General features: G+C 39.2%; 1 protein-coding gene across 5 annotated transcripts in view; it reads left to right on the top strand.

Annotated features, from left to right (window-relative positions):
• The window catches only part of SCPEP1 (serine carboxypeptidase 1), a 49,268-nt gene that overhangs the window by 1,904 nt on the left and 19,902 nt on the right, over positions 1-27,462 (top strand). For 2 of the 5 annotated variants that reach the window (XM_056816546.1, XM_056816544.1), the window contains exons 2-7: positions 827-950; positions 6,284-6,447; positions 11,988-12,136; positions 17,722-17,811; positions 18,991-19,146; positions 19,534-19,608. In XM_056816546.1, the coding sequence (XP_056672524.1) occupies positions 6,378-6,447; positions 11,988-12,136; positions 17,722-17,811; positions 18,991-19,146; positions 19,534-19,608 (540 nt within the window). In that variant the 5' untranslated portion in view covers positions 827-950; positions 6,284-6,377. Of the gene's footprint in view, positions 1-636; positions 951-3,836; positions 3,963-4,294; positions 4,432-6,283; positions 6,448-11,987; positions 12,137-17,721; positions 17,812-18,990; positions 19,147-19,533; positions 19,609-27,462 lie in introns of those variants that run through there. The other 3 variants (XM_056816545.1, XM_016430334.2, XM_056816548.1) reach the window with 3 other exon arrangements.

Genomic DNA, 27,462 nt, shown 5'->3' with positions numbered 1-27,462 from the left:
GCCTTACTGTTTTCTAGTTTTCCCAGTAGTTTTTGCAGATAGTGAATTCTTATCCCAAAAGCTGGGGTCATTGGGTTTATCAAACTCTAGGTTGCTAAGGTCATTTACCCTTATATGTTGTGTATCTAATCTATCCCACTGATCCATCATTCTCATTCTTCAGACAGCCCCAGAATCATTACTGCTTTATAGTACAGTTTGAGACCTGGTACTTCAAGGCCTTCCTTGATACCTTTTGTTCTTCCAAATGAATTTTATTATTTTTTCTAGATCTGTAAAATAGTTTTTTGATAGTTTTATTAGTATGGCATAAATAAGTAAATTAATTTAGGTAGAATTGTCATTTTTATTAAGGCAGCTTGGCCTATTCATTAGTAATATTTTTCCAATTGTTTAGATCTGACCTTAATTTGCACATGGCATTTCATCATGTGTCTGGAATATCTCCCTCCTCCTCTCCACCTCTTGATTTTTCTTTCAAACCTCAGCTCTGAAATTCATGTTGTGGTCTGTGCTCAAACACTTAGAGTTGGAGTAACCTTGGACTTATAACGTAAGCTGCTTTGTAAAATGGAGGTAACAACACAACCTACCTCATAGTTAAAGTAAGGGGAAGCATTTTGCAAATTGTAATGCAAAAAATGACCAAGTGTTATTATTTTTCATCCTTCTTGAGTGTTACCCTGAGGCCAGATCCCACTTGTCTTCAGTCTTCTCAGCAACCCTTCTACACTTAGAATGACCACTCCCTATATCATCCTCCTTCTAAATGTAGAAACTTTTGACAGCAAGAGCATGGAATAGGCCATTTTTCCTTTTTATCTAGGAGGCTCTATTTAGACTGCTGAATGGAACTAAATTATCTAATCTGGACTTCGGCGTAGTGCTTGGAATGGATACCACTGATGCTGCCAGCCTTTCCAAAATAGGTTGACTACATCCTCATGAAGGCAAGTTAAATGGTCCATTTCCAAAGTTGTTACAGAGAGAGAGAGAGAGAGAGAGAGAGAGAGAGAGAGAGAGAGAGAGAGAGAGAGAGAGAGAGAGAGAGAGAGAGAGAGAGAGAGAGAATAAGAAAGTAAAAAGCTATCCTTACATGTAGAAACACAATTAGTCCTTAGGCCACACTGCTTTGCCAAGAGTCAGAGTCATTCTGGTTAACTGAGGGCAGCCAAAAGAATATACCTTATTCAAGATTATTTTTTAAGTACATCTTTGCCCTCCTGATGGCACAGTTAATGGAAATGCCAAAAATTTGCTATAGGTATATAGTCTTAAGTATCAAATTATAGGCTAGTATTTAATGAATGCCTGCAAGATACCCACATGTATACCACTCTGCTAGGTCAACCTTAGAGATAAGGTCATTTGAACAAATTAGTCTGTGCCTCAAAGGCACCTAAATTGACTTCCTATGCAATCAGGTCAGGAGTGCATAGATTTAACTTCATCTTCATGCCCCACCCCCAACTTACTATGAATAATTATTTTGGCCTAAATAGATAACACAATTTTGAATTTTAAATTCAGAAACCAAAGCTTGACATAGATTTGCAAACAGCTTCAAAGAATAAAAAATGACACCACTGGAAAATGTTTTAGATTGTTAATAACTCATATCAATCTCTATTTGGCTAGTTCTCAAACTGACAGTTTTAAATGAGTTCAGTTTTTCAGCTACAAACTCAGAAAAGTGACTCAATGACCATGAAGAGGCAGCATGGCACAATGGAAAGTTAAGTCCTGGGTTAGAAATCAAGAGACCATCGTGGGTTCTAGCCTCCCCTTCACCATTTGTTAGCAATGTGACCATGGGAAATTCTCTGGGCTACATAGTTTTCCTCATTTATAAGAAGGAGATGATATTTGTACCACTCTACCTTATAAGGTTATTGTGAGGATCAAATGAGAAAATGTCCATAAAGTGCTATGTAAATGTCAATTGTTATATTTGAAAACTGGAGAGGAGAACAGGACAGTCCTTTCTTCTAATAACAAAAGAAGTTCCCAAGATCTGAAGAAAGTTTCTACGAAGAATTACATTTATCATCTTTTCCTCTTCTCAGTCAGTTACGGGGCAATAAGACCTTCCCGTTACAGAGACATTTCAAAAGTTCATGATGGTAGAGTCACAGTGGTTTTCTTTATTTGTTAACCATTTGCCCTGTACTCATATGTCCTACATATTTCTTTCTTGCTAACCCTAGAAAAATGACCCAAAAATTACCAAAGAGAGGGGATAGATTTATCTCTGGCCCCAGAGAAGTATTTTTTAAGTAGTCTTTAAAAACATTCTACAGATGCCAGGCTCACCAGACTATGCTAGCTAATTTTACAGCATAGATGTGCTCACACAGGTCAGGTCATTTGGAGAATGATAAAATCAAAGATTTAAAGTTAGAAAGAGCATTTCAAGTCATAGAGTCCTCTTGTAGGTTTTAAGCTGGACATTTAAGCTGGACCTCTAATCCAGCTGTTTTCCCAAAAGAAAATTGGAAAAAGATAGAAGGACCCCTTGTTAGATGCCAGATCCATCCATATCAGCTATTGAGGAAGTCAGACTCATGCTGAAGCAATGAATCCTCCAAACTAAAATACCCTATTTTTTTCTAATCCAACTCTTAACCCTAATAGGGTACAAATTCAAGCTTAGCTCTAATTTGAGGAAGGCAGGGAGGTGGAAGATCCACTGAGTAATGTCTGCCTAATTGCTGTGCCTAGGAATTCTTTGGACTATCCTACCTGCTCCCCCAAACCCTCACCACAATTTCTTTCATCATTACACTGCTAAGTATTACCTGACCTACCAACTGGTAATAGAAATTCCTTATTTCTTAATGTCGTATTGAAGTAGTGACCCAATTAGTCTCGCTTCAAATCTTTCCTCCCAATCCATCTTCCACTAGGATGTCAAAGAGATATTTCTGACCAAATCACTCTCTTGCCAGTAGCTTCTTAGAACTCTTTACAATCTGCCTCCAGCTTACCTTTCCAGACTTATTACACATTAATCCCCTCTACATACTCTATTACCTAACCAAACTGACCTCTACATTTCTTATTGAAAGGAAATTTGTTTTATTGCCTTTATATTATTGATCTTGAACCAAGTGAACACATATAATCTTTTTGATAAGTAACTTTAATTATAATTTTAGAAAGATACCTAGTTATTATACTGTATATAGGACATTAATTATAATATTAACTGTAGCATTAGAAAGGATATACTTTGGTATATTGGAATATTATAGCAATTAAATAAATAAAAAGCTTCTGTTGGAGGAATAAAAACTTCAGGTCTGTATAGTTATCTAGGGGAGCTGAAACCAATTCAGAATAAATGGTGAGAACACAGCTGATCTGTGAGATTATAGGAAAAAAACCTCAGCATATCAAAGTGTTGCTTGATCTTGTGAAAATTTATGCCAACTTCAGGCTCCTCAGAGTATTATGGCCAAGAAAGTTTACTTTGACCTAACCCTCCCCCAAGTAATATAATAGTTCTGGAGAATTAATTAAATGTTCTCATCTTAACTTTATGACTTTGTATCAAATGTTACAAAACCTTATTACCAAACACTTTACATCTTATGTACCTTTTGCCTTATTAATGACAGGCTAATTAATTGTAAAAACCTATAAAATACTGTTGAACCTCTAAAAGGGGTCTTTGTCATAGGCTGGGCATGATGAGACCTCCAGCTTTAATTTCCACAATTAAAGTTTGGATCTTTAGCTCAGAATGATGACCCAGAGATCTCTTTATTTCTTATGCTACATATCACACTCCATCTCTCACTGTTGTTCCCTGGTATTTGGTGTGTCCCCAGGGCCTGGAATGCATTCTGTTTTTTCTTCAGTGATCTCTGGACTCCAAGGCCCAATCTCATATGAGATCTTTCCTCATTCTCTCCTAACTTCTGTTCCCTTCCCATACTCCTGGAGAAAGCACCTTTTACGTATGTACTTTATATATATTTTGTACATGCTCATCATAAATGTGAGGCACCTGTGGCAGAGTAAGTGGCACAATGGCTTTCAGTGTCCTGGGCTTCGTATGATGAGCAGTGGTGAAATTTTCAATGTTGTTATTATTACAGATAAAGGAAAATCAATAAGTAACTTTGCCATATTTAGTTCCCTAGAATATTTAGTGTGGTAAGTACAGAATTCAAAAAATAAATAAAACAACTAATAAGCATACACACTGAGCTCAAAACAGGCCTAGCTTTGAATTCACCTGAACAAAAAGGATTGCTCTGATCCAAGTAAACCTATCTATCTATTCTAGGGTCTCCCGGTCTTTATCCTTCCTAAAGTTCAATGCATCATGATTCCTCCCAGCAAAGAATACTGTTATCATGAACAAAATAAGCTGAAGAACTGCTGAAGGAAGAATTAGCTAGCTTCAGAGCCAGGAAGACTTGGGTATGAGTTCTGCCTCTGTTACCTACTGGCTGTGTGACCCTGGACAAATCTCTTAACCTTTCAGTGTCTTAAGCTTCCTAGATTTTAAGGGGAAGAGCAAGTAATTTGATTTCAATGATTTAGAGTGATAAATTCTCATTGAAGGTTCCAATGAAATCACAGGAACAGACAGACAAGCCAAAGAATAATAAGGATTACTTAAAAGGTCATCAAGATTTTTGGGCCACATACACATGTTGTTTTCCCTCTAATAAACCTTTAAAAAAATCTTTACCTTCTTTCTTAGAATTGATACTAATTAGTGGTTCCAAGGCAGAAGAGCTATAAGTTCACTAGGCAAATTGGGGTTAAGTGACTTGCCCAGGGTCACACAACTAGGAAATATCTGAGGACAAATTGTAACTCAGGACCTCCTGCCTCTCAGCCTGGCTCTCTATCTGCTGAGCCACTTAGCTGCCCCATAATAACCCCTTTGAGAGTAAGGCATATTTCATCTTTAACTCTCTTGCACTTAACCCCTGTTCCTAGCACAAAGTAGGAGCTAAATAAATTATTGTTGATTGGTTCTTCTTTCTCTTAATATTGCAATAATGTTATCTTTTATGACCCTTTAAGGATTACAAAGAGATTTCCTCCCAAACAGCCCCGTGAGAAAGCTAGAGAAAATGTAGTCATCTCCTATTTTACCAAAAAAGAAACTGGTTCAGGAAAGTTATCTGTTGTCCAAATTCACACAGGATTATAAGAACCACTAGGCAGAGCACCTCCTAAATCATCCAAACCTAAAGAATTCTGGTTTAGGAGAGCTGGAAAGGACTTGCGTGTTACCTATCCATTCGTTTCTTTAAAATATCTAAGACCAGAGTTCCCCAGAGTCCCAGCAATCAGTTAATTGGCATGTATTAGGCTCCTGAGCTGTTTTAGGCAGCAGGCTGGGTGTTGGGGATTCTAAGACAAAAAAGAAACAATCCTTGTTCTCAAGGAACTCCCTTTCTCTGGAGCTAGGAAGAGTGGAAAGAGGATACAATATATATCTGTAATAATAGCTCATATTTACATAATACTCTGACCCATTCGATCATAGAATCATAGACTTAGAGCTGGAATAGACCTTAGAGGACACTGAATCCCATCTTTTCATTTTCCAGATGAGGAAACTCGAGCATAGTTAGAAAATCTAAGGAAGGCTAAGAATCAAGGACTCCCTGACTTTTAAGTCCAGCTCCCTATCCTGCACACTATCTACAAAATAGCTACAAAATAAATACAAAGGCATTTCAGTGGGGAGGTCCTAGCGACTGGTGAGATGGAGTGGAGGTCAGGAAAGCCCATGCCCATGTATTTTAGTCTCAATCTCACAGTCACAGAAGAGCAGGTTTTACATTTCCAGGCTTAAAAAAAAAAAGAGGTGGGGGCAATATTTTACAGCAACCTCTCGGGCTCCTTATTTTCCTAAGTTTCGAGCACCCTCGAATCTATTCTTCATCCCCCACTCCTTATCCCAATTACATCTGTAAGATAAAAACTAAATTGGACACCCTAAAAATTAAAGGAGAAATTCACAAGATTGAAAGTAAAAGAACTATTGAACTAATAAATATGACTAGGAGCTGGTACTTTGAAAAACAAATTACATCGGTAAGGTACTACCGCTCCAAGAGCAGGGCTGGCAGCTCTCTGATAGTACTTAAGTCCAAATCCGCCCTCCTCCTCCCGAACCACCCCAATTTCTGCCATCTACCTTGTAGTAACTAAATGGAAGGGCCAGAGGGAGCCCTGGAGAAAAAATGACTGACATCCTTACCCAAACCAGCCCTGTCCAGCCCCCTTTTCTCCTCCGCCCATCCGGTAGGTCATATGATCGCTGGGTGAAATTCCTGTCCTTGCCTGCTCTTGCTGCTGCTGCTGCTGCTGCTGACACCACCACCTCCACCACCGAAGTCATCATGGAGCTGGTCCCCTGGCACCTTCCTGCCCTGCCGCTGCTGCTGCTGCTGCTGCTGAATCTGAGCCCCGGTAGGTTAGGCGCCCACTTCCCTGTATCTGAGGCCGATATTCCATCTCAGAAGAGGGAAGTTGGTGCTATTCTTCCTCTCCCTTTTAGCTGGATTCCATCTGATGGGTTTCTGCAGGGGTTAAACTGATTAAAAAGAAGAAAACAACTACAGCTCTGCTAAGAGTGGTCTTGTCCTGAGCACTGGGCCTTTGGAGGCAGGAGACCCAAGCTTTCAGCCCCCTTTCCTCTCTACAAGCTGTGGAACCCTAAGCAAAGCACACTTTGTCTCATCTGTGAAATGGTGGGGTTAATTATATTTTCATTACTTACCCTCTGGGGAAAGTGCTTTATAAAAACCTGAAGGATGTTCTGGAAATATAGTAGAAGTCGTCCTCAAACCCGTAGTCACAGGACACGAGCTTGAATGTTGATCCTGCTTTTCCTAAATGTGTGAAAGTCAAATGTGACCAGAAAGTCACTTTGTCAGTCTGGACCTTAGCTACCCCATCTGTAAAATGGGGGAGGGAGGTCTAAATAAATTCTAAAGCCCCTTCTCTGATCTTTTCAGACTTGAGTTCAAGTCCTGCCTCCAACATATATTAACTGACTGATGGAAAGTCATCTGAATTTTTATGGGCCTGTTACCTATTTGTATAGGAGGCATGTGCCCCATCCTACAGGGTTATTATGTGGAAAAATCCTATATAAATGTGAAAGGTTATTCTTTCTCAATGTTAAAGAGCTAATCACCACATGCTCTATTTTTGGAGACAACCCAGAGTTGAACCTTCCTTTTTGTGCTGTGTTTGAGTAGTCTGGGATTAGTGATATGATTTTCTCTTCTCTAAAATTTTGACTTGAAAGATCCAGAGAAAAAAGACACTTAAAAAGAGGGATACTTGGGGCAGCAGGGTATATTGAGAACCAGGCCTAGAGACAGGAGGTCCTAGGTTCAAATGTGGTCTCAGACACTTCCTGGACAAGTCCCTTAACCCCCATTGCCTAGCCCTTACTACTCTTTTGCCTTGGAACCAATACACAGTATTGATTCTAAGAGAGAAGTTAAGGGTTAAAAAAAAAAGGGAGAGGGAAAGACACAGAGAGAGATATATATAAAGAGAGACAGAGAGACAGATGCAAAGAGACAGAGAAAGGGAGAGAGAGAGACAGAGAGAGAGACAGAGACAGAGAGACAGAGCCAGATCCAGAGAGAGATACAGAGACAGAGAGAGAGATATTCTTGGATACCAGCTAGGTGACCATGGGGCAAGTCACTCAATGTCTAAGTCTTCTGTTAACTTGGGAAAAACACAGAACTACTAAAGTAGTCAGAAAAACCAAGTCTTTAATCAGGAAAGGGATAGGTCCAATAATTGCCGCTACACAGAGCCCAGCACCAAAGACTACTCGGGGCCTACACCCTAGGGACTCGAGGAACCTATCCCTGGGGAGGATTACCATGCTAGATGAATTATCTGAAGAACTATAGAACTTGGGGAACTTACATACCTTTTTGGGGAACTAAGGGACAGAGAAGACATGGACATTGCCATGGCAATGAGAGGTCCAAACTACACTGACAGGATATCAACAGGCTTGGGCTGGGGTATCAGGGAGTGGCCTATTTACAATAGATCTAAAAGAATGGTCCCTGCTCAGGTGTTGGTCTTTTTAGAAATATGGGGGAAACTTCCAAGTCTAAAAGAGTACTTAACATTTGATTAGGTCTGCTAACCCGCCTAAGCTAGGATCATCAAGTATTTAAGGTCTATCCTTCACTTTGAAACTGGCAATCTGAGACCTCCCTCGAGGCAAATTCTCCTGGGACTAGGGCAAATTTGGGGTCTCCAAATTTCAAGTTGACAATTCAAGTTAACTTCTGTTAACTTGGGAAAAACACAGAACTACTAAAGTAATCAGAAAAACCAAGTCTTTAATCAGGAAAGGGATTCTTTCAGACAACTCTATAAGGGACTTTCCATAGTTAGAAAACTGGGAGTCCCCAACCTACATTTTGTGAAATCAGAAGATCCCTTATTTTGTACTTATCAACAAAAACAAAAACAAAAACACCCTCATTCTTGGTCTTTGCTTGTTAGTTTTACAAATGGGTAATGAATAACATGACTTATTTCTAGGAGCATTTTTATGAGACAACATAGGGAAGTTCTTTGCTCATTTTGTTATTGTTATCATGGGCCAAGTGCTTCATGGTTAGACAAACGTGGAGTTAGAACTCATAAGATCAAAAGTTTACTTAGTTCTTCTTGTCTCACTTGCCCAATACCAAAGGTTTGCCTTTTATAAATGGAAATGTCAGCACTTCCCTCTTCTTTTCTGACTTAGACTTCATGGTGTTGTGGATAAAGGGCTGGACCTGGATTCAAGAAAAGCTAGGTTCAAATTCTGCCTCAATCACTTAACCTCTATGAGCCCAAATTTCCTCATCTGTATAATGGGGAATAATAACAGACCAGGGTCTATGCGAGGTTCAAATGAGATGATGTATATAAAGCATTTTGTAAACCTTGAAGTGCTAATATGTATATCAAATGTCAGCTAGTGTCTCAAGAGTGGAAATGGAAACTAGAAATAATTCATCTGTACACTTCCTGCTGTCCTCTTGCCTCCTGACATAGGCCACTTTCTGTTCCCCTCAATTTAAATTCTTCCTCACTCCAATCCAACCTCTACTCAACTGCTGAAGCTTCCTGAAGAGCAAGCCTAACCATGCTGCATTCTTTCCTCCCATAAACTATAATGGCTCTCTGTTACCTCTTGGACCAAATCTAAAATCTTATTTTGGGCTTTTAAAGCCCTTCATAAGGGGCAGCTGGGTGGCTCAGTGGATAGAGCCCCCCAGGCTTGGAGAGGGAGGTCCTAGGTTCAAATCTAGCCTCATATACCTCCTAGTTGTGTGACCCTGGGCAAGTCACTTAACCCCAGTTGCCTAGCCCTTTTGTGCCTTGAAATCAATACTTAGTATTGATTCTAAGACAGAAAGTGAAGGTTAAAAAAAAAAAGTCATTCATTCTGTGGCCTAGTCTTACTTTTCCATTAATTTATGCCTCTCCTGCCTTCCTCATTTACTCAAAAATACAGTGATTCTGCTGCTCCTTGATAAAGACTTTCCATTTCCCACTCTGTACATTTTCACTGGTTGTCCCCCATTTCTGGAACATTCTCCCTCCTCTTTGCCTTCTGGTTTACCTTGATTTCTTGCTCAGCTGAAATCCTACCTTTTCCTGGTCTACCTTAATGCTGGTGTCTCCCCCCTGAGAATTCCTTCCTTCTGCCCTGTATGTATCTTGGATGTATATAATAGTTTGCACACTGTCTCCTCCATTAGATTGGGAGCTCCATGAAGGCAGGGACAGAGGTTTTTTTTACCTTTCTTTGTATCTCTAGCACTTAGTAGGTGGCTGACACATAATAAGCCCTTAATAAATGCTTGTTGGTTGACCAACTTTGCCTCCATCCACATTTTAGTCTCCCTTCCCCCGACTATCCTCATCTCTTCCCTCAGCCATGTCATCTATCTGTTCTCCTCCCCCCCATTCCCCCCCTACCCCCGTTCCTTAAACCTCTACCTTCTGTCTTAGAATTGATACAAGTATGGGTTCCAAGGTAGAATTCAGTAAGGACTAGACAATCAGGTTAAGTGGCTTGTCTAGGGACCCAGGACCTCCCATCTATAGACCTGGAACTTAATACACCCAGCTGCCCCCTATAGATTTATTTTTAAAAACCCTTACCTTCTGTCTTAGAATTAATACCAGGTATTGGGTCTAGGACATAAGAGTGGTAAAGGCTAGGCAATGGGAGTTAAGTGACTTGCCTAGGGTGACACAGCCAGGACATGTCTGAGGCCAGATTTGAGTCTAGGACCTCGGGACCTCCCATCTCCAGTCCTGGGTGCTCTTTCCACTGAACTACCTAGCTGCCCTTTCTCTCCCTTTATTTTTGAGCTCTGTTCTACTTTCTACCTGGTAGAAATGCTGGTGTGATGCGAAGGTAATGTAATTTCATTTGGAACCAAGCTATGTTTTCCTCAAAAGGAAGGATTATAAAAGTAGATTTGGTCCACAGAATGAAGAATGTAGATTAGATTTACAGAGTAACTTCTCAACCGTGCAAGTTTTTAGATGACAACATCCATATAAGTGCATATTCTTTGGAGGTTTTAGAAAAACTGGTGAAATTATGATCCATTGAATTTAATTTTGGCCCTCCTTAAAGACTTTTGAGCATCAAAGGTTTTCAGATTCATATTTCTATTTTTATTCCATCTCTGAGATGTAGGTAGTTTTAGAGTGCAAATAGCATGATCAAGTTATCGTATAAATGGCTCACTCATTGCAAAATGGCTGTAGCACTGGACTTGGAGTCAAAAGAATTGTGTCCAAGTCCTGCCTGCATTGAGAGACAAACAGACAGAGGGACTGAGATATGGAGACAGAGACTGAGAGAGACTGAGAGACAGAGAAAGAGAAAGAGGATTTATTAAGTTCTTATTATGTACTAGACATTATGTTAAGTACTGGGGGAACAAAAACAAAAATCTCTGCCCTCTATGAGCTTACATTCTAATGAAAAAAGACAGCATATAAAAAGGGAACTGAAAAAAAGAGGGGGACAGCACGAATTTAGGGTTTTCTGGGGGTCCAGAAAGATTCTGGAAAGCTTGGGACCGAACCAGGTTTAGAATAAACATGGCTAACTTGGAAACTTCCTCAAGTGGAGGTTTAGGAACAAACTCACCAATCATGTGAGACTGTAGAGGTGGAGGCTCCAGAAGAGCAGTCCAGAAATGGGGGCCAACCAGTGAAAATGTATAGAGTGGGAGATGGCATATCTTGGGAACAGCAAAGAGGTAGGAGTCGCTGTATTTTTGAGTAGATGGAGAAGGAAGAAGAGGCATAAGGTATGATCACTGGGGCAGAGATCTGGAAAGTCAAGGAATGAACCAGGTTTAGAAGATATTCTTGACCTCTGTTCCTTCATGTGTAAAATCTAGATAATAATTAAAGCATTATCACAGGCTCATTGTGAAGTTCAAAGGAATACGTGGAAGCTGGCTATAATAATACAATGGCACCTAAGAGTTTGTTTTTTGTTAGGTTCATTTTTAAAAAAAATTCTTTTGGACTTGATCTTTGATGGCATTGGCATGACAACGTCCTGTTAGAGAAACTCTGTTCCAATTTAAATCAGCATCCCTATTGCCTTAGGGAGCATATGTATCCCTAGAGTCCTAAGGGTAAGTGGCTTGCCCAGATTCATATGGTCAGAGGCAGGCTTGAACTCATCTTCCTAACCTCAAGTCCAGTTCTCTGTTTTGCCAAAATGATACTCTTATAAATATATGGAAGAAGAAGAAGCCTCTGCTACCATGAGGACCACCACCTCTGCTAGTAGTACTATGGAGGAGCTAAAAGTCTGAAATCTTAAATGAATCCCTCTGAAGCCAGTAGAGCCAATGTCTTTTATCTGGATGTTATTCAATAAGTAAATGATTGAATGAATGAATGAATGAATGAATGTAACCTCTTTCTTTTAGGCCTTGCTCTAGTTCAGCAAGTCGAGGAAGGCAAGGAAGCCTGGGACTATGTGACAGTCCGGACAAATGCATCCATGTTCTGGTGGCTTTACTATGCCAAGAGTCCTTGCAAAAACTTCACCGAACTGCCCCTGATTATGTGGCTTCAGGTAAGAGGGCCCACATGCCTCTGGCTGTGAGAGAAAGCTTTTTGGGGGCTTTGTTCTGTCAGTTCTCTGGCTCTTGTGGGAAACACAACCTTTGTCCAGATGCTTTGGTATCCAAAATAAGAGCAGAGAAGCCTTCACAATGGATGAGAGGTTCATCATTTCAAAGGACATTATGTATCAGCAGCTAACTGGACTCCCAGGGCTTATGGCTTCAATTTTCCCATCAGGCTATGGCAAAACCTATGACCAGCTTAGCCATAGATTATGGGAAAGGATGAATACCAGTCTCAGACCTTATGAGTGTTTGTTTTAATTTTTGTTAAACTTTTACCTTCTATCTTAGACTCTATTATAAGTATCCATTCCAAGGCAGAAGAGGAATAAAGGCTAGGCTATTGGGATTAAGTGACTTGCCCAGAGTCACACAGCTAGGAAGTGTCTGAGGTCATATTTGAACCCGGGTGGGCTTGGCTGTCAATCCACCAAGCCACCTAATTGCTCCTTTATTTTCATTTTTTAAAAATTCTTACCTTCTATCTTAGAATTAATACTGTGTATTGGTGCTATGGCAGAAGAACAACAAGGGCTAGGCAATTAGGGTTAAGTGACTTGCCTAGGGACTGTGACAGAGGCTGGCACTAAAGAAAAAAGTGCCAATCTGAAGAGTTTGAAACTGATCACCTTGATAGGGGAGGGACCACAATGGATTTGGAATCTTGAGGAGAAGACTCTGACTAGTAGAGGAGTTGGTCTCTCAGTCTTGAGAAGCCAAAGAAAGAATGTGGGAAAAGACTTTCTCCTGAGGCTTACCCACTTTTCCTGCCAGTGACTGGAAATCTTTCCCCCCAACACTTCGCAGTTGAAGGGATTTCTGAAGAGAAGCCTGAGCAGACTTTACCTCAGCTCCTGTTGCCTAGGGGTGAGTCAACCTGACTTTCTCTCAGGGGCCTCAGGCTGCTAAGGCCTGAGTTCATTCCAAACTCGAGGAGGGAGGAAAAGGGTTTTAGATAGAAACAGGGACCCCCTTTTTCTCATTATCCTTTCACATTCTTCCCTGCCCGTTATTCCTTTTGTATTTCCTGATTGAGTTGACAGTAAAAGTTATCTTTCCCCAAGCTGAGTGTGAGTGAACAGATCAAGGGGAGACCCTTTGGTCTCAAGTAGTGGAGGGGGGAACAAGAGGAACAAGAGTGAATCTGGGAGATCAGCCATAGCTAAGGAGGGAGGGCAGAAAAGGGAAAATCTTCAAACCCTCTCCTCTCTCTGAGCCAATGCTAAACATCAGCTGTCTCCCCTGAACCCCACTTTGAGAAGGGAGGTCTCCTCTCTTTCCCCCTCTCAGTACTGAAAGACTTAACCCCTCAGTTACAACTAAACCACCCTTTGAATATAGGACACACAGCTAGGAAGTGTCTGAGACCAGATTTGAACCCAGGATCTCCCACCTCCTTACCTAGCTCTCTATCCACTGAGCCACCTAGCAGCCCCTTTATTTTCATTTTTAAAGAACATATTTAAGGATTGCCTTCTGAGTCTTGTGTTTAAAGTTTTTTTTTCTTTTAAAATGGAAATCTTATTGTTGTTCATTTTTATCTGATTTGGTTGCCATTTGGGGTTTTCTTGGCCAAGAAAATGAAGTGGTTTGTTATTTCCTTCTCCAGCTCATCTTACAGATAAGTAACTGAGGCAAACAGAGTTAAGTGAATTGCCAGGGTCACCCAGCTAGTGTATGAAACCAGATTTGAAACCATCAAGAGGATTCTTCTTGATTTCAAGCTCAATGCTCTATTTATTGTCCCTTAGCTGTCTGTATAGTTAATAATGGTATAATATTAACTTGACCAACCAAAGAAAATGAAGACTAATGACACAAAGTCCAAGGGTGTCACATAGTACACTGGAAAAAGAATTTAGAATCTGAAAATATGGATTTAAATCCTAGTTTGGGGACAGTTAGGTGGTTCAGTGAACAGCCAGCCAAGCCTGGTGCCAGAAAATCCTGGGTTCAAATCAGTCCTCAGACACTTTCCAGCTGTGTGACCCTGGGCAAGTCACTTAACCCCCATCGCCTATCCCTTACTGCTCTTCTGCCTTGGAACCAGTACATAGTATTGATTCTAAGACAGAAGGTAAGGGCTTAAAAAAAAAATTCCAGCTTAGTCACTTACTACCCCATCACCTTCTTTATCCATAAAATGAGAGAGCTGGACCAAGTCTTTAAGTTCTCTATCAGTCCTAAATCTATGGTCCTAGGATCTACATTTCAGGAAAAGAAAAAGAATTTTAAGCTTCAAAATAAACAAACAAAAATTTGCCCCAAAGACTTATTTGCTATGTGTTCCTTTTCAGTCATCAAAAGCATTTCAAAATATATAGCCAGCACAGGCAAAATTGTGCAAGACCATTTGCTGCTTCTTGCTTGCTTCTCCCACTTCCCCTTGAGGCACTCTGTTGCCCTCTGTGGAAGAGAGAGAAATTTGGGAAGCATGCAAAAAGACAGGAGCAGCTGAAAGTGATGACCTGTCAGTCAAATGAGAAATATTCTGATTTGGAATGTTACCGGGAGAAGCAGTTGGAAGGAAAGGAACAGACCAACTGAGGGTTATGTCTTTAACCTTGAAGACAGAAAGGAGGTGGTCTTTTGATTTTGGAAGACAGAAGAAAGAAGGACAAAAGTCCAGATATATCTCTCTCTGACTTGCTCTGTTGATGATAGTGACTGAACTTCCAGATCTATTAGCCATTTCTCTCAATTGAACTATATTCCACCATCCTCCAATCTAAGACTCATCCTAGTGATAGAGAAACCCCAAAACCTCTTTCCTTCCAGGTCCTCATCCTTCTTTATCTTCCCCAATAAGCCCTTTTATTTAAGATAGAGAAAAGAAAAAGTTTGAAACCCCCATAAACTCACCCCTGAGTTGATTTAGAGAAACCAGAAGGCGAATCACCAAAAGGGGGGGGAGGCAAGACGGAGGAGAAGGGAGGAAGGGAGGCGGGAAAGGCAGAAGAAAGTAGGTAATAGCCTGATCTGTTAGTTACCAATTACCAATCTAAATAGTCCCTTATTGCTACCTATTACACCTCTTTGGTTATTTCTCTCTGATAGGACAAACCTAGTCAATTATTTATACCTCTGTGGGGATGGCAGTCACCTTCCCTCATCTTTTAGGACTACTTTCAATTTTATTGTTTTCCCCACATCTGAAGGAGGGGGCAGAGAAGCATAAATGAATAGCTCCTACCCATCAAGTCAGCCCCATCCCTCCAGGGTAGGAGATGAGAAAGGGGAGAAGGGAAATATGTTTCGGGGTGGGATTCAGGACTATAGTTTTGCCACAAACTCTAGGTTACCTGAACATGGCTTTGCCCTGGTCACCAAGTCCTCACCAACACCAACTGTTGACCAGTGAAGGATTCTCTTTACATATAAGCTAAACAAGAAATAGCAATCTGAGCTACAACTCTCCCTTCCTCTCACTCCCGTAAGCTGACCCAGGCTATCTCATGAAATAGTAAAGATTAGGCAGTTTGAAGAGCATAATTCTTTCAGTGTGGCTGTCTCTGATAAGTTGATGAATGAGAACCAAATGGAGACACCTGACATTGCAAATACCAAAGACTTCTCTGGAAGAAATGTTCTTGAAATATATTAGCTCAGAAAATGTCTCCTTCTCTTGCCTCCTCCCACCCAGTGGTAGGGTGCTCCATCATGGAGAGAGGAGATAAAACTAACAGAATCTAAGGCTAAAGAACAACTGAAAGCAAGGGTACCAATGCCCTACAAACATATGCAGGTTGATAATTAATAATTCTATAAAAGTAGTTCAAGGTTTCAGAATGGTTTACATACACAATTTTTAGGTGCTAATAACTATTCTCTGTTGCCCCAGAGGACTGAAACCAGAAACAAATTTTAGTTCAAAGAAGAGTTATTTTTTAATTGAATGCACCAGAGTATCTTTGCATTAGGATGATTTTAAGCTCTAGTATAGCCTAATCTAGGAGGTTATGATATTTCTTCTGTGGAGGTCTTTAGGAATTGTCTTCATTACCTTGGAGATAAGGGACTGGACTCCCTGATAATCTGTTAGAGTTCTATCTAGTTCTGGGATTCTAGAATTCTGTCATATTGAATCATCACTGAAATGCTAGTTTTTAAAAAAAATTTTATTTGTCAATTTAGAATATTTTTCCTTGGTTACAAGAGTCATGTTCTTTCCCTTCTCTCTCCCAATCCCTCCCATAGCCGACATAAAATTCCAATGGATTTTTCATGTGTCCTATTTCCATATTGTTATGTTTGCATTAGGATGATCATTTAGAGTCTACATCCCCAATCATATCCCCATCGACCCATGTGATCAAGCAGTTGTTTTTCTTCTGTGTTTCTGCTCCCACAGTTCTTCCTTTGGATGTGGATAGTGTTGTTTCTTGTAAATCCCTCCGAATTGTTCTGGATCATTAATGCCAGTTTTTATTAGGAATTTTAATACAATTTTCGAGTCACTCTACAACAGGCATCTGAGGGGAGTATGTGTTTTATCCCTTCTCTCCAATAATGAAGAGTCAAGAATGAGCTGCAAACCTGGATGATTGCTAGGATAATGCTGCCCTTGACAGAAATAGGAAAGTTAGAAAGAGCAGTAGGATTGGAAGGAAGAATAATAAGTTCTTTTCTGAATATATTGAGTTTAAGATGCCTTTGGGTCATCTAATTGGAAATGTTGATAATAGGGGGATTTGAACCCCTTTTATCACAACTGCCCCACATTCTGGAATTCCCTCCCTTCACCCCTGCAGTTCACATCACTTTTGTCAAAAGAGTTTCTTATTATAGAGGTAGGGTCCCAAGAGTAGTGTAATTTTAAAAAAGGATTATAAGTTATGAGACTTTTGCTTGTAATAATGATGAAATATCCTAGGGCAGTATATATTGAGTAATATGCCAACTGAATGTCTGCCTGGTAAAATCTGACTGTGTGCCTTCTAACTAGGGGCGTTGCTACTGATGATGGGATTTGGGAAGAGTCACTTAACCTGCTAGAACCCCAGGAGTTTGGATTAGTTTGTCTCAAGATCTCTTTCAATTCTAAATACTGTGATCTAACTCATGGACATGCAGAAATCAAGTATCCATCCTGTCTGGAGTCCAGGGCCCTGGAGGACTCCAATTCACTAGGAAGGTCCTTTTTCTACCTAAAATAAAATAAAAATGAGGATAGATTCGGTTCCCAGATAATTTAGTCATTTTTGGTGTAATCTGAAATTTTCTTTTAAAAAAATTGCCAGTATCTTCATTTCTGAATACATTCCTCTCTGCCTGTCCATCATCATAAAGAACAAAAAAAGAAAAAAGAAAGAGCAGTTCAGCAAAACTAACCAACATATTAACTGGGTCAGCCAGTATATAAAGTGTGCCACACTCACGTTTCACCCTCCCCAAAGCCTTACTTAGAAAAGGAGAGATTTTCTCTATTTTAGAACCAAGGCAACTACACATCATTTGGTTTCATTGATTTCTTCTTTTGACTTACATTGATGTGACTTGACTATATTTTTCATTTTCTATTTATCTGTAACAGGGAGGTCCAGGAGGTTCCAGCACTGGATTTGGAAACTTTGATGAGATTGGACCCCTCGACGAGGAGCTCAAACCAAGGAAAACTACCTGGGTACAGTAAAGAATAGCTACCCAATGATCTGGTCTAGTCTTAGCTTATTTTTAGTTTAAGCAATTGAAATAAAATTCAATGGAATTTTAAAATTTAAAATTCATGGGATTTAAAATTCATGGAATTTTAAAATTTAAAGTTCATGGAATTTTAAATCCTTGAGACACTGGATTGACTTAAGTCCTGAAGGTAGATAGTGATTAATAATACCAGTCATTGCTTATATTTATTATAGGACAGCTCTGTGCTGTCTGAATGCAGTCTACCCCCCCCTCCCCCAATGCTTATTTAGGGGGTCATTTTTGCTTTCTTCCCCAGACTCTCAAGCCTCTCACAGGCAGCATGATATGGCTAAAAGGACGTTGTATGTATAATAGGAAGAATAGTGTAGCTGGGACAGGATTTCAGCCTAGCTCTGTTGCCCACTGGCTATGTGATCTTAAGTATGTAGTCATGTAGTCACCATTCTGGGTCTGATCTCTTACAAGTATATCCCATGGACGGGAAGGGGGGGGGGGGCGGTGATTTGGAGATTTCTCTAATTTCTGCCCCGTCCAACTTTCTATATTCTAAAAATCTTTACAAATATCTTAGAGCAGTGGGCCAGGGTGAGCCTGGATTTGGGGTGGGGAGTGGGGGACAAGAGTTATCTGGCAGTGTTATTTTATGTTTTGCAGATGTTATCACTGCTTTGAAGTCAACAATCAGAATGATTTGACACAAATCACGTGTTTCTTATCAGATATCTCTGCCATTTACTATTGGTGTGGCCCTGGGGAAGTTACCCAACTTCTCTGGGCCTTAATTACCTTATCTGTAACATGAAGGGGTTAGACTGGATAACCTTAATGGCGCTTTCCAGCTTTAGATATATTACCCTGTGCACCTCTGTATGTAAAATGGTATAGTCTTATGACTTTACCATAACTTTTAAAAAATGGTGTAGTCTTATGAGAAGGAAAAGACATATAAGCAAGCACTCTGTGAAAGACATTAATTTCTTTCTCTCCCTAATCTCATTTGCCTTCTGTTGCTAAAAACAAAACAACAAAAACCCCCAAGATCCTAAAATATGGGATCCTCACCTCAATGGTGTTCATGAATGTCTAGCTAATTTCTCAGGAGATCTTGTGTTTGATGGATGGCCTTCACAGTTTGTCTTTTCTCTCTGGCATACAGCTACAATCAGCCAGCCTTCTGTTTGTGGATAACCCAGTGGGCACTGGATTTAGCTTTGTAAATCAGAGTGATGCATATGCCCGAGATCTTGACATGGTGGCTTCTGACATGATGGTTCTTCTAAAAAGCTTTTTTAATTCTCGGCCAGAATTTGAGGTAAGCAAAGATTTTGGAGTGATTGAGTTCAATACAAACAAGAACAAGCCTTGCTTCCTTCAGAGCAAATATAGTTTTCCTCTAAGGTAAAATTTTTACATAGACAAACTCTACAGCCAATGGCTTGGTTTGGGGGTAATTTTTATAAAAAAAACCCCAAAGTTAAAGATATCAGCTACTGTTTATATTGACATTAGGTGGATAGAGTGGACCTGAAGCCTATACCTTAATTAGGATTTGATTACACCCTACTCAAGGGCTCAGATGAAACCATAGTAGGTTTGGTTTTGCAGATATACCTCATGGAGTAGAATGGATTATGCTCATTGGAAAAAACAACAACTTTAGAATTTTGACTTCTTCAGCACATTTCTTTTTCTCCTCTAGACTGTTCCATTCTACATTTTCTCAGAATCCTATGGAGGGAAGATGGCTGCTGGGATTTCTCGAGAGCTTTACAAGGTAATGGGAGAAGACTTGGCTTTTGGTTTCAAGTTGGTGCTGAACTACTTTGATACTTGATGTATCGTCATAAAATGGTGGAGAGAGTACTAAGGCAGGGAACCTGACTTCTGGCTTCCACTCTACTAGGTAATGTAGGATACATCATTTAACCTCTCTGGGCCTCAGTTTCCTCATCAGCAGAATGAAGATAATAATCTCTATACTCACATACTGTAAACCTCAAAATTTCTTAGACTTATAAATGTTGGAAATTTCACCATTGGGAAATTTCATACTTGGAAAATTTCTTAGAGATAGTCTATTGGAATGTGAACCCAATTGACAAGGGAGGTTCCTCCTCCTCCTTTCTTAAGATTACTTTAGGACAGAAACCTTTTGCTGAACAATGGAAAGGGCTTTGACCTATGCTTAAGCATAGAACAGGAAGTTCTTTGAGTCATGATTGATTTTAGAATTGATACAATAGAGATACTTGGAATGACAGAACCAGGTCTTGGAAATTACAATCTCCACCCTACTCAGACCTAACAGGATTTAGGAAGGGCTGCAGCATAGATCAAAATTTAATTATTCCAATCTCTACCCTACTCAGGGTAACAGGATTTAGGAAGGGCTGTAGCAAAGGATCAAGATTTAATCATTTGAGAATATGACCTTCAACAGACATGTGCAAAGCCACAGACCTCTGGGCAGTCCTGGGTTAAGCTAGAGCCACCATTGGCACAGGGAAGACATGGACAGTGATTGGTAGATGTGAGAATGAAGGGGAGGGAACTTGGATGGTTTGCTTAAAGAGAGAGGGGTCTGAGAACTGAGAGGTGGTTGGTTGGAGAGTTTTGGCTCTGAGTGGTTGGAGAGGTGCTCTGAGAAGCTTGCTCTGAAGGAAGCTGGAGGTGGAGGCCCCTGAGACTGTTTCTCCATTTTGGTCACGTGAGTAATAGGGACTGATCTCCTTTCTTTGCCCCAGCTATCTAAGGGCTTGGGCCTTTTGGCCCAGCCTAAACAGAAGGGGTATTTAAGCCCTATTCTCTTCTCTCCCCTTTCTCTCTCCCTCTCTCTCTCTATCTCTAATACCTTTCTTCATCCTGTTTGTAATTAAACTTTATAAAGGGTTGACTGCTGACTTAAGTGTTCATTTAGGAATTACATAGCTGAATTCCTTGGCGACCTTAAATTAATATATATCAGTCTTTTAAAGTGATTTCCTTGTCACAATACCTATCAAGGGCACATAAAGACAATGGATCTCTTCTGAAGAAAGGCACACGTAAATCAAACTATTTCATCATTGGTATCAATCAGGCATTCTAGTCCAATCCCTCAAACCAGTATTTACTAATAGATGTATGTTTTTTCCTTAATTATTTTGTTAAAATTCCTAGGTATCTCACCCCTCCCCCTCCCTTTTGTGAATTGTAGAAGGCTCACCTAGCAAAAAAAAAATGTATTATATAAATTATATTTTTCTTCTATTATCATTTCTTTCTCTAGAGGTGAATATTCACAAATTATTCTTCAAATATTAGTTCTGTAGCTATATATTTGTTCTCGAGGCTTTTCTCATTTTAATCTAATTTTATGAAGGTATTTCCAAAATTAACCTGTTCATTGTTTCTTTTTTTTTTAAGCATTGACTCCAAAGCAGAAGAGCAGTAAGGATTAGGTAATTAGGGTTAAGTGACTTGTTCAGGGTCATTCAACTAGGAAGTGTCTGAGGACACATTTGAACTCAGAGAACTCAGAACCTTCTGTCTCCAGGTCTTGCTCTCAATCCACTGAGCCATCTAGCTGCTCCCCTGCTCATCATTTGTTACAGAACAGTAGTATTTCATCAAATCATATACCACAACTTGTTCAGCCATTCTTAATTGATGGACATCCCCTTGATTTCTGATTCTTTACCCCCACAAAATGCTGCTATAAATATTTTGAAACATATTCATTCTTTTCCTTTTCCCCTGATCTTGGGAACAGACCCCGCTATAGTATTGATGAGTCTAAGTGTACATACATTAGGCTTAATTCCAAATTGCTCTCCAAAATGGTTGGACCAATTCACAGTTCCACCAACACTGTATCAGTGTTCCCATTTTTCTACATTCCCTCCAACATTTGTCATTTTGCCCTTTTATCATTTTAGCCAATCTGATAGATGAAAGGTGGTATCATAGAATTGTTTTAGTTTGAATTTCTCTAACCAGTAATGATTTAAAGCATTTTTATATGCCTATATATGGATTTGATATCTTCATCCAAAAATTGCCTGTTCATAGCTTTTTACCATTTATCAATTGAGGAATGGCCCTTTATTCTTTTAAACTTGACAAAGTTCTCTATATATTTTAGACATGAGGCCTCTATCCAAGAACTTGTCTATAAAAATCTTTACCCAACTTTCTGCTTTCCTTCTCATTTTGGCTACACTAATTTTATTTGCACATAACCTTTTTAATTTAACATAATCAAAATGATCGATTTTGTTTTTATATGTTTTTTATACCCTTATACAAGCAGGTATCTTCTCTTCTCAAATAAAGAAAACTAGAGAGATGACAGGGTTCCTTTTTTTTTTATCCCAGTACCTTGGCACATAGTAGGTGCATATTAAATGTTTGTTAATTGAAAGATTAATCAGTCTGGTTTTTTAAAACATTTTTTAGAATCAGTCACATGAAAAAAAGGAGCTAGAATGTTATATATTTAGTATTATTTTGATATTTTTTAAATTATGAACTTGACAGACATCAACAAATAAACATTTGCCTGTTCTGAGGAAAAAAGACAAGCAAAATAATAATTATATATATATATATATATTTGTCTATATATAATAAAATTATATATAGACAAATATATATAATATACATTATATATATTTATATATATATAATATAATAAAATTATAAAGCTATAACTCTCTGCTACCTACAGGTAAGGGGGGGTTTTGTTTTCTTTTTAAATATATTTTAAATTTAATAGGGTAGGCCCAACAGTTCCCTTCATGCCTTTGTCCCCTTCTGACCTTTTTTCTGCTCGCTTTTCTTTCTCTTTTTAAGTAATTCATCAACAACTTTTTCTTTCATTTCCTTTTTTAAAGTATCATTATCACTATTCCCACTCCTTCCTTTAGTTTTTTCCTTTTCCCCAAAAAGCCCTTCATTGTAACAAATAAGTAGTCCCACAAAACCAAACTATACATTGGCTGAGGCTGAAAATGCATATCTCATTCTTCACCTGTGGTCCATCACATCTTGACTTAAAGGTGGAAGAGAAGCCTGCTTTATTTATCATTGGTCTTTTGGAAGCATAATTAGGTACTGGTTCATAGATATTAATACTTTCTTTACAGTATTATAGTCATAATATAAATTATTCATTTATTCAGTTTTATTTATTCAATTCTCATTGTACAATTCTGTATCAGTTTATAAAAAGTCTTCCGAGGTTTCTCTTAATATTTTATTATTCCCATAGTTTGTCCATGCCTTCTCCAACTGATGGACAACCAGTATTTTCCAGTCTGCTGCAACAAAATTTTTTATATGTGGGTCCTTTCTGTCTTTGACCTCTGGGGAGTAAATTCAAGGAATGATGTCTCTGGTCCAAATAGGTTTAGAGTCATTTTAGTTTGGTTTTCAAATGCTTTCCACAATGGTTGGATTGCTTTCCAGTTGTGTGGAGGGAATCCCCTGGGGTCTTACCTGTGTTTCCGGACTGCTAGCTTTATGTCACATGAATGTATGTCATGTGAGTGCATTCCAAACATAGGTCATAGGAGAAATGACCTAGGCGCAATGACCTAGAAAGGATCAGGTGAGAAGAAATTAAAGAGGGGGTTCTAGGAAGGACTTGTAAAGATTAAAATTTAGGGGAGACTGAGGCAGGTAGAAATTAGTTTCTCTCTGCAAGAAGTATTATATTTTTTAGAGGTTTATTAAAGGTTAAAGATTAAAGAATATACAAGTAAGAAACATGTGCCTAGGCCAGAGGCCTAGACAAAATAACCTCACATCACGCAAGAGATGTGCCTGCTCCAAAACGGAAGTCCAAAAAGAGCCAAGAGAGCCCTCTCAAAAGCCTTTGAATCAGCTTAAATAACTTCTCGATCTCGGCCCAAGTGAGATTACAAGGCATTCTGGGGAAGTGGAGCAAAGGCTCGTGGGGATTGTAGTCCTGTATTCGAGTCTATTTTTTACAGACTCTCTCTCTATTCCCTTGGATATGGCGGTGAAAGGACAGTGGCTGAGATAGATAGCCACGTGAAGTGCCCATGTAGCAAGATTAGAATAGGGTTAAATCTCCCTCTATCTCTATGCTCTCTATTTCAAGTAAATATTAATAAACTCTATGGAAATTAAGGTCTGGAGTTTTAATTTAGCTTTAACACAGTTCCACCAATAGTACCCTAATGTACCTATCCTCCTACAATTTCTCCAGCATTTGTCATTTTCCTTTTTTGGTCAGCTTTGCCAATTTGATGGGTGGTTTAAAGCTCAGAGTGGTTTAAATGTGCATTTTTCTAATTGTGAGTCATTTGAAGGTTTTTCTCATGATTGTTGATAGCTTATATTTCTTCTTTTGACCTGATCATATTATTTAACCATTTAATCATTAGGAAGTAGATTTAAAAAATATATCTGTAGCAATCTCCTATAAAGAATAACCAAGAGTCTTCATGTCATTAAAAAAACAACAAACCCCTTCTTTCTCTCTTAGTAACAACCCCTAAGACAGAAGGACAAGGACTAGGCAAATGAAGTCAAGTGGCTTGCCTAAGGTCATATAGCTAGGAAGTATCTAAGGTTAGATTTGAACCCAGGTCTACCAGACTCCAGACCTGATTTTCTATTCTCTGTGCTGACTTTGTCATTGTATATCTTGAGGCTTTGATCCTTATCCCCATAGAAGCTTTCAATTGTAGCTTTTTTCCCCTCCTGTTTACTCATTTTGTTTACTTTTTTTTCCTTACTCCCTATGGACTCTATAGACTTGCTCCTCAGTTTATTTACTGAACCAGAGTGTTTGAGCTGTTCTGCCCCTCAGAGGCTCTTTTCTCAATCTTTTGCTGGTATACTGGATTCAACTGGTTGAGCTAACCTGCTGAGCTGGCCTACCCTGGGGAAAATTTTTCACTGTAGCCATCAGGCTGAGGATGTCCAACTAGGTGCTCCCTCCCCTCCCCCTTCCTCCCTGCCAATCCTTGTTATAGCCTTAGACCACATGTGGTATGTCAGACATGCACTCTCACCCAGATAGCCTGGTCTTATTGTCGGGGTCAGCGCTGGGTGAGGGAGGGTGCCTCTCACTGTGCCTACTTTTCAAGTTGTTTTCAGTAGGAGAGTCTCTTGACTTCTTCTTGTTGGTTTTGGATTTCTTTTTTTTCCTTGAAACATGATACAAATATGGTTTTGGAAGGATTGTTGGAGAGGTTATAGCTTTAGGTGCTCCTAAACTGCCATCTTGGCTCCGTCCCTCTATATATGTATCTTGAATACTAGCCCTATCTCAGAAGTTTGCAGCAAAGATTTTTTTTCCTCATTAATTTTCTTTATCCAAACTGAATTTGTTTTGTTTGTGCAAAAACTTTCCATTGATATGTAATCAAAACTAACCCTGTTGGAAAATAATTTCTTGTAGTTGAAAAGTCTAATTTATTTTCTTTTGGGAAAGGGGATAAGGAAAATAAAAAGGCTAGAGAGGAAGGAATTCCCTAAACTATAATCCCCTATCTGGTAGAAGGCTTCAATTCAAAGTCACTCCCCCTAAGGGAAGACAGTTTATATTCAGCTGGGATCTTTACTGGGCCAGACTCTTTCAATTCAACCAGGTCAAGGAGGGTAAAATCCAAAGCATTTCTTCAGCCTTCCTCTTTCAGAGAGGTTGGCCAGAGAGAAGTGAAGTCAAGTGGTGAAGTGACCAGACCACTAAAGAAGTGTGTCCAGAAGGCTGCTTTGGCCAACTGCTCCTCCTTTCCAACCTTCTATAGAATGCTCTCTCTTCCCCCTCTGGATCTGGAGGATTCTATCTGCTCTCTTGAGCTCTTCTTTACATTTCATCTCTTCTGCCTTTTGCCCATTTCTCTCAATCACAGAATCCTCATTTCTGTTTTTTTTTTTCCAGAAAAGTCAACCAGACTTTTTGTACTATATTTGTAATACTTACCAGAATTATATTCTAATTCATTCTAACTCAATCACAGTTCATTAGCTCCCTCTCTGGAGGTGGACGAGTCCTTCAGAATTGTCTTAGATCATTATATTGATCAGAGTAGCTAAGACTTTCACAGTTGGTCGTTGTTAAAATATTGCTGTTACTGTGTCGATTGTTCTCCAGGATTCTTCTTACCTCACTTTGTATTAGTTCATGTCTATCTTCCAACCATCTGCTTGTCATTTCTTAGAGCACAAAAGCATTCCATCACAATTATATACCATAATGTATGTTCAGGATTCCTCAACTGATTGGTATCCCTCTTCTCTCTATTCATAGTTGTTAAAGGCATGTTCTTCCCTATTCCTGATTTGTTTAGAATATGACTTCTTATATGTCAGTCACTTATTCATTTAGGAATTCTGGTAATAGATAGTAGGAGATATTAATTTAAGCTAATTTCTATAGAACTGCTTTCTAGTTTTTCCAGTGTTTTTTGCCAGATAGTCCTTACCTCAGTAGTTGGAGTTCTTTGATTTTTTGACTCTATACCACTATCTAAGTTTCCTAGTTTCTGACTCTGATATACCTAACCAGTTCTACAAATCAACTTTTCTGTTTTTTAGCTGGGTCCAAATAGTTTTGATTTTTGCTGCTTTGTACTCCCTTTGGAGGTATAGTACTGTTAGGCTCCCTTTCTCCACGTTTATTTTTTTTTCCTGTTATTTCCCTCAAAGTTCTTGGTCTTTTGTTTCTCAAATGAATTTTATGACTGTTTTTTCTAGTTTAATAAAGTAAGCCTTTAGTAATTTGATTGTAATGCCATTAAATCTGTGAACTGATTTAAGTAATCTTCATTTTTGTACTGGCAAAGCCCAACCAAGAACAGTTAACAGCCCTCCAGTTATTTAGGTTTGTCTTTATCTCTGTAAAAAGTGTTCTGTAGTTGTATTTATAGAATTCCTGTGGGTGTCTTGGTAGCTGGGTTTCCTAATGTCTTATATAGTCCGTAGTTATTTTGAATGGGATTTCTTTCTGTCTTTCCTGTTTGCATTTGTTGGTAGAGCCAAAATTTTGTTAATGCACATTTCTGAACCTTTGGGAAACCCATTCAATTTTGGAGTATTCTCAGAAGCTTCAGCATTTACTTAGAAGTTGCTGTTTGCAAATACAGTCTCCCACAAGAGACTGTTTCATGATGCACGGTCAGCTGTCTGCTCTGACCTTGAAGTCTTATACCAGACCTTACTAGAGACTCAATTCATCTTTCTCATATGCTTATGTTTAGTAAGGATGTGCCTGATAAGACTCATTTTTGCGTGATGAAGCACGCAAAAGTAGCTCTTGCTATCGCTAAGAAAATAATAAGACTTTGTTTCCAATAAATAATGTTGGAAATGACCAAATAAAATAATGTTTAAAGTGAAAAAAAAACAAGAAAATAATAAGAGCTAACACTAACATAGTGCGTTAAGGTTAGCAACAAGCTTTATAGACACCATAACAACCCTGTGAGGTAGGTGTTCTTATTTTCTCTGTTTTACAGATGAGGAGACTGAGGCTGAGAGGGGTTAAAAGATTTGCCTAAAGTCACAGAGCTAGTAAATGCCAAAGCAAGATTCGAACCCTCATCTCTCTAACTCCAAGCCCAGCACTTTTTGAACTATCTATGTCTGCTGCTGGTATTCAGGAATCATTGAT

This window comes from Monodelphis domestica, chromosome 2, assembly GCF_027887165.1.
Source record: "Monodelphis domestica isolate mMonDom1 chromosome 2, mMonDom1.pri, whole genome shotgun sequence".
Taxonomy (NCBI): domain Eukaryota; kingdom Metazoa; phylum Chordata; class Mammalia; order Didelphimorphia; family Didelphidae; genus Monodelphis; species Monodelphis domestica.
This window is presented reverse-complemented; position numbering and strand designations above follow the sequence as displayed.